Source organism: Centroberyx gerrardi, chromosome 9 (assembly GCF_048128805.1).
Source record: "Centroberyx gerrardi isolate f3 chromosome 9, fCenGer3.hap1.cur.20231027, whole genome shotgun sequence".
Taxonomy (NCBI): domain Eukaryota; kingdom Metazoa; phylum Chordata; class Actinopteri; order Beryciformes; family Berycidae; genus Centroberyx; species Centroberyx gerrardi.
In genome coordinates, this window is record NC_136005.1 from 32,119,931 (window position 1) to 32,128,196 (window position 8,266).

The 8,266-nt window shown below is 41.0% G+C and overlaps 1 protein-coding gene across 1 annotated transcript; it reads right to left on the bottom strand.

The window, feature by feature from the left end:
* Positions 1-2,228: 2,228 nt before the first annotated feature.
* LOC139916408 (alpha-2-HS-glycoprotein-like) lies at positions 2,229-7,881 on the bottom strand. The gene is made up of 8 exons (XM_071905275.1): positions 7,872-7,881; positions 7,106-7,326; positions 6,353-6,463; positions 5,717-5,801; positions 3,293-3,462; positions 2,618-2,734; positions 2,351-2,422; positions 2,229-2,267 (listed from the first exon to the last, which is right to left on the bottom strand). Exons 1-8 carry the CDS (start codon positions 7,879-7,881, stop codon positions 2,229-2,231), a joined length of 825 nt encoding a protein of 274 aa, XP_071761376.1.
* Positions 7,882-8,266: the final 385 nt, after the last annotated feature.

Below are 8,266 nucleotides of genomic sequence, written 5' to 3' on the forward strand. Positions count from 1 at the left end.
GCCCATACAAGCTCGATCAGATTTTAAAATGTTAACACTAACCTATAAAGCAGTTCATGGACTTGCACCTGACTACCTCTCGGACCTTATTACACCAGACATACCACCTCGCACTCTACGTTCTCAAAACTCTGGTTACTGCCTTTCATTCAGTGGGACTGGACTGCTTTGAGTCACTGCAGGCTAAGGTATGGTAGCGAACAGAGAAGGTGGGTGAGGAGTTATATTCAAGTGTCTCATGAGAGGAAGAGTACATTTGCACCTCTTGAGCAACCTTGACACAGATACCCTCTTAATGACCATTAGGTGACTCATCACCTGCCAAGGGAACTCAACAGAGTTGTTTCCTGACCAGGGAATGAACAGACTTCAAGGGAGGAAAAAATTAACTGCAGGAAGCATTCACCTAGCTGGCAACATCAGAAGTGCTGGCAGACTGCTTTTGGTCAAGAATCATCCACAACTACCTGACCAGCCTCAAAGGCCCGGCACAAGGGGCAGACCTCTTCAGTGAACATAATCAAAAGCTCAGGCATCATGATGATTTATCCACAGTTGCCAAGAGCCCTTTGGACCATCGGCTATGTCACCAAAGTTCAGCCAAGTGTTGATCGTCATGTAAGGTCAGAAGGCATGAAGATCAAAGACTGTGTGCACACAAACTGTGGTTCAGCTGGCTGTCCTCCCAATCCACCCAGCAGTTGAAGATGACCTTTCATTGGAGTAAATGTACTCTGTACTTTTGACGGCAGTTGTATCGAAGGCTCTGGACATTGTGTAATTTGTGTAAATAATTTTGATTGGTGTGTCATTGGCTAGCTTTTTTGATCATGCAGACAATTTTCCACATTGTGGACAATAAAGTTTCTAACTAACATTACGCATGCCTTTCAACTGTTGTACAGAACTAACTGTCCACCTATGCCTCCACCAAGTTCATCATTTTCTTGTCAGTGGTTTTAGTTGCGTGCGTGTGTGTGTGTGACGAACAAGTAAATACCTTGTTAATGTGTTAAAGTGTAAATCATTATATCATAAAATGTGTGTGTTTATCACAGTGATCGTAGTAGTTTATTTTGTTCAACACCACTTGTGTCTATGGCTATGGTTTGTTACATATGATTAGATATGAATACATGCTGACATTTAAGATGTCTTTTTCTATAACCACAACTACTACCAGAATATAGCATTGATCAAACTTCAGTCAGCCTGTGGGTCATTCTTCCGCCATTGTTTAAACAGATACCTGGTAGTGGTTTATACTATTCTGACCCTGCCTATAGTAGAACCTTTTCCTAACACCAAGTATCACCCAAAGAGGTGATAACCTGTTGACCTTTGATTATCTTGTTTTATTTTAATGATTCAGAATTATTTGGATATTGTATGAGCTGATGAAGATCTTCAGAATGAAATGCTGTCACATAAAATGGTAACTACAGCTTGAGTGTGCTTTATTCATTTCATTTTAATACAACAATAGAACTCCCTATAGAGATTTGACACTTGCGTTTGTATAGCAACTTTTAACATGAGCCACTCTGAGACACATTTTTTTATACTTACATTATACAATATGTAATAGAAATAATCTTCTTTCCCTTGCCTTTTTGGTGAAGGCAACAACTACTCATGATTCTAATTAGAATTAGAGTTAGCATTGTACAGTATGCATATATGTCTCAGGACAGGCCCAGTATGTTGGTGGGTAGGGTGACGGTGGGTAATGGGCAGATGTGGTGGAGACCTGGGTCAGTGTCGGTCTTCCAATCATAGCATGGTTGCCAGGGGTGATGTCTATTGAAGGGATGGGAATGTGGCCTAGCATGACCAGGAGGGGGCCCTTGGCCATCAGCATGGGGAGGGGGTCTAGGGCGAGCGTGAGGAGGCGGCCCTTGGCCATCAGCATGGGGAGGGGGTCCAGGGTGAGTGTGAGGAGGGGGCCCTTGGCCACCAACATGGGGAGGGGGTCCAGGGCGAGTTTGAGGAGGGGGTCCTTGCTGATGTGGGGGCACACATTTGGGCTCCTTCTGGCCAGGCTCCAGGGCAGTAGCATTCTAATGAGAACACCAGAGAACATTATTGGAAGTGTATATAACAGCAGATTCTCAAATTCTGGGTAGTTTCCTAATCAATAATCTAGAGAATAAGAGCAAAGAACATTTGGGGAACTGATGTTTTGATAAGCTGCAAAACAAAGAGCATTTTAGGAAATTAAGTTCTTATCAGAACAGAAACACAAAGGCATAAGGAGAACTGGAGATCTGGAGAAAATAAAAATTGAGAGTGATGTGGGTAAAACCTAAATTAGGTATATATAAAAAAAAATTAATTGGAATAGACTTACCACAGGGGGATAGAGCTCACATTTAAGAGACAAACTTGTACTGGATGAAGAGGAATGGCAAACGGCATGATGCTTCAGGGAGAGGAGGAGATAATGAGAGCAAGAATTAAAGAGTGATAATGAATGTGAATATGAGAATAACATAAATATTAGACATAAAAATTCTCCTTACACACAAAGCCTTACTGATACCATCCTCAAACACAAGGGACTGCTAAGAAAGGGGGTGTGTATAGGTAAACATGTTTGTAAATGTATTATTCTTACCGCTCTGTCAGGACAGAGGGGTTTGCATGCCTCTGGAAGAATTCTGGATCCAATTGGGCAATGAGTCTCTACAATGGCAAACTCAGCAAAGTAGTTCATCCCTGACATCATTATGTACTAGGAAGGAAAGAGGAGGTGAAAGCGAGTAAGAGCGATAAAGAAAGAGGAATGGACAATTGTTCAATGCCTCTGTTTTTTACACATCTCAAAGTGAGATTATGGATGCAGACATAATTTTGGGCCATATAAAATTATGGTCATAGATACAAACATTCACGTTTAGTCTGTGAACTGATTAAAAAGGACATGATCCAAAATGTTATGTTATTAAGTTTGAGTAATCCAATACGTAAAATTTTTAATCAGGTAATAAATAATCAATTAAATATTGCATTTTGACTGTAATCCCTCTATCTCTGTGAATTGCTATAAGAACTTCATCATATCCTAATACAAATTATAAGCAATTTCAAACCCAAACCAAACTACAGACTGTTTGGTTTTGGCTCACAAAAAACACTACTCCGTCTCTGTTTGGATATTGACAAAAAAAGTTGAGGCTGGGTGCAAACTTTCTGTGTGTGTGTATGTGTGTGTGTGTGTGCGTGCGTGCATGTGTGCATGTGTGCGTGCGTGCATGTGTGTGTGTGTGTTTTTGTGTGTGATTTGTTGTACCCCTGAGGACATTCGTCCCACTTCCAGCAGGACATAGTATCGTTGGTTGGTGGCGTTCTTGTTGAAAAGTGCAATAGCTGAACGAACAGACTTTAGACCTTCGGTGTTGTTGAGTGGCAGCAGGCTGGGACAGTCAGGACACGTCTTCACCAACTCCTCAGCCGTCATTGCTACACACACACGCACACATAGTTTATTATTATGAGTCAATCTGTGTTGTGAATGTGCAGGATGAGAATAATTATCCAAATCATGAGAGAATGACAGTATGTGACTGTTGAACGTACAAAGAGAGTTGTACATTTTAGATTTTCAAGCTATAAAAGGTTTCTTTCTACTTGTAAAACAATTGGCCTAGCCCTCACCTTATTACTTAAAGCCCCTATGTGTAGGATTTGAAAATTGTTGATTTTGGTGACTCCCAGTGGTAGTGCCAAAAAAAGACACTGTCGCAAACGTCTTTGCGATGTCTTAGCGGTGTTTGCGCTACCCCACTCCATACAGCTGGAATATGTAAAAAATTACTGCTGTAGATAACTGTAGCTCAAACATTAGTTTTTATATTATTCCTAATGACAGCATTGTACTATGAAGTAGTTTGTTATTTAGAGAATTTGGGTTAACAGATGTTTGGGGGATTGCTGTTGTTGTGAACATAGCCTATCCAACATTTTACTATTCTGAGGCTACGAGCTGCAACTAATGGAAAATGCTACTACTAACGAACTAGACTAAACACAAATCAAGTAACATAATCGGAGTATGGAGTTGTATTAAATGTGGCGATTACGGCCGATCAAGCTGACAGAAGGCAGGACACATGAACCCGACACAGGATGTTGGAACCAGACGGCAAATGCAGACTATAAATGACGCAATTACAACCTGCATACACACTGGACAGGAGGAACACCATGGTCTGCTCAGTGATCTAAGTCGCTATGATGGTTTCTTTCCCTTCACTAACTGCAAAGGCAAATGTGACTGTTTTCATTTCAACCAAACACTAGAAAATCAGTGCAATCAGCTGCTGTCGTATATGGTTAGAATGAAAACCTACATTCACATGGCTATCAATGGCACAATTGAAAACCACTGCTCTAGAGCATTGCTTTAGTTGAAACCAAAGTCTTTGGACATTTAAGGCCATGCTATACTTACTCCGCAAATGAACTTTGGCAGGTTTTTTATGAACAAAAGGGCATGTTGCGAAAAACACCAAACACTGCACTGACTTTGAACTCTGCTGTGTGCACAGATTTGCTGGCTGAACTAGTTTAATTCTTCACAATTGCATGCCCTTCTGCAATTGGTCTAAGATATCACGTGTTGTGTTACCTGGTGGAAAAGCACTAGTTTTTCTGATTCATTGCTCTTGTTTCCATCTCAGTGCATGTGTTACTTACCTTTGGATAGAAGCCATAATAACCTTTAGCACATTCTTTAGTGTATCCTAAATAGTACTATTTGCTGCTACAATGGCCAAATTTCACCACAGGGATCATTCAAGTATAACCTAATGCAATGTAATGTAATCTAATGAGTGTGTATAGATAGTATTCGATCAGCGTCATCACAGTCGCCGTGGCCATACTGTTGACATAATAGGAAGCTAGCCACCGTTAGCGTTATCTCTATTGTCCATTGCCGTTTCTGTTGCGTTAGGATGTATTGCAAAATAGCGATGATGGCCTGCGTTACGCACGGCTGTAGTAATGACAGCAATAAAACCCCCGGGGTTAGTTTGTATGCTCTCCCTACCGTCCGTTAATGCCTACCTGTGGTAAACAAAAAAACCTGAGGTGAACAGACTTTGCTGTGAGGAGCTGGCAGAAAGTTTCGCCTGTTTCTCCTAACTATCCACACATCTCTCCTGTGCTGGCTTAGATCCTCAGTCTCTCTCCCTTCACGTCTGCGGACGGTAGGATAGCATACAAACTAACCCCGGGGGTTTTATTGCTGTCATTACTACAGCCGTGTGTAACGCAGGCTACCATTGCTATTTTGTAATACATCCTAACAACAGAAATGGTAATAGACAATAGAGATAGCGCTAACGGTGGCTAGCTTCCTAGTAGCACTGCTGTCACCTAGGCTGTCACTAGTTGACAGTTGCAGTGCTATGTCAACAATATGGCCGCGGCGACCGTGATGACACTGATCGAATACTATCTATAACTTGTGTGGATGATACAGGGCATTGTTTAAAAATTTGCAAGTGTCCAGAGTCAACCTTTCCCGGATAAAAAGATGTTTAAAAAGTTACAGTATAGGACGTGCCCTTCAGACTAATCATGTGATTACCCTTTGCTCTGCTTTCAGTTAACTGTACATCCCACTGGAAGTGTTTGCTCAGTCTGGAACTGGGCACCAACCACCGACTGGTTTGTAGTAAAGCATTTCAAACACATAACAGAAGCCCACCTTGTTTAGTGTTACAGTCATATTTGGTGACATTTGCCTTGCTGTCTTTAATCGTCAATTCAACGTTACAATCAGCCTCCACCTCCTGCAAGGAAAAGGAGAGAGATGTTATTTCTCAGGAAGCTGAACTCCTTCAGGGTGGGTAGAAAGCGTGTGACTATTTTACACTCTTGTTATTGCATGGTATGGAAACCTGTCCTCAACCAACAGAAACAAACTGCAGAATATAGTTAAGGTGTGTGGCAGCTACCTGACATCTTTGACCAGCGGGTTCACAGGAAAGCCAGACCCATACTGGGGTTTCTCCTTCATCCCTTTATGGGGAATTTGAGTTTCTTTCCTCTGGCAGAAGATTTAGATCACCAAAGGTGAGGAACTCTTTTATTTCTCGTGCCATTAACTTGCATAACACTGGTTAATGTACTTTTTAATAGGATAGTCTTTTGTTTGATAATATATTGTCTATGTTCTTAATTTCGGACCCTTGTGTCTTCTGCAATGTTTTATGTACTTTTGTGTATTCATGTTTATATGTTTTTATACTTGTTTTTATGCACCTGGCTGCAAGGAGAATGTCCCATAGGGTCCAATAAAGTTTCATTTAATTGAATTCACTGTTGTTCCGGAAGTGTTTACCGTTTCAGCCTTGTCACGGACTTCACAGTCCTCAAAGTGTTTGGGGTTGACAACATGGCACATTGTTTCCAGAAGGTCCAACTGCAACACAACATTACACCCCCCTTCACCCTGGAAACACAGAGATAGAGTGAAAGAGGTCAATCAAGTTATTACAAGCCATTTGTCAGTGTCTTTATATAATATCACCTTAGTTGATAGTGTCTTTTTTTTGCAACACAGGTGTCTTTCCTGTCATGCAAATAAAGCCTATTTGTATATGGTGTTGGGGTATAATTAAAGTTAGTTGATAGTCCACTCCTTATTCTGCATCTTATCACACTCTCATAGTCAAACCAAAGTGCACAATCCCGGTGGCTCAACAGGCTAAGGAGCATACCATGCACTTAAAAAGTTGTGGGTTCAATATGGATCACAATTTTTGTAGTCATTTCCTCTCTCTACCATATAGAGCAATGTCTAAAAAGCAGTAATAACATGAAAATCATATTGAAAATATTGACCAGATATTCTACCAGATTTTAGACCTTATTATAAAAAAAAAATCTAAAAATCTATAATTCTATTACCAACACCCACTACCCACCACCCACAGACAAATCCCCCTCCTTGCATCCCATTTCCTAAACCCTTCCTTACACTGCTCCCGGTCTTCCCTATGTATACACACACACATAGACATACACACCATCAACCTGCTTTCCTGTACCACTCAGTCAATCAATCAATCAATCACTCAATCAATCCCCCTACCTGTTCAACTCTGCTGGATCGGATGTTGTTGAGCTTGAACTTGTAGCCATGGTGATGTCGTTCATTGATGTGGTGCATTGCCAGGCGTGCCGCCGCACCACTACTGTCGTTGCTGCATGTTACCGGCTCCAGAGCCTGTGCAGCAATGCATGGCAACACCACCAACACCAAGACCAGCAGTCCCTTCATGGTACAGAGGGAGACAGAGCAGGCCACTGCAGCTAGGGAGGTTATATAGTGATAGAGAGGTTAAGAGACATACAAGGGAAAACGAGAGAGAGAGAAAGAGAGAGAGAGAGGGGGGGGGGGGGGGGGGGGACGAGAGGAGAGAGATGCAGATAAAAGGTGTTGGATGAGGACAGGATTGGAGAGTCAAAGAACAAATAGAGACTTTAACCACTGGCAGTGGAGTAGTTGTTTATTTTGATACATGTGTATTGGAAATTTGTCAGTTTCATCATGATTTTATTAGTATTAACTTTAATTAACTTAATTTAATTTAATTAGTTTAATTTCATTTATTTAATAAATTCACTAATGCTAACTTTTTTTTAATGCTTTAAAGAAAAGAGCTGTACAAGTATAGTCTCTTCTAACAACAGTTTACTCTTATCAATCAAGTTGAATGGAAGGAATTGTTGACAGCATCACAGTTTCCTTTACGTCTCATGTGCCTCAACAGAATGAATATTTGGGCTAATGCAGAAAACTGGACAACAAATTGTAAAACCTCAACATCTATGATAACAAACTATATATAACTCACGTTTTCCCATCCTTCTAAATCGACTGTCAAAGTGCCCTTGAGCAAGACACTTAACCATCTGTTACAGTGGAACTGCTATGCACCACTGTAGCCAATAGATCTGACAGAAACCAGTTAAAGCCTGCTGTAACAAGCACAGATTCTGTATAGACCCACAGCACGTGTCTTCAATTCAATTCAATTCTATGCACTGACGCACTGCGATACGGTTATCGGTTAAATTAGCAAATTCCACTAATGTTGCTTAAATACCACATGGTAAAAACTTTACCTAGTTTGTAGGGCAGCAGAAGACGAGTCAGGTACAAATCCTGTTATTAACACAGGCGAGTTTGGAGCAGAGTGTGGAATGTTTCACTTTTGTTTGTACAGACTGTTGGATTGAGTTCAATGCT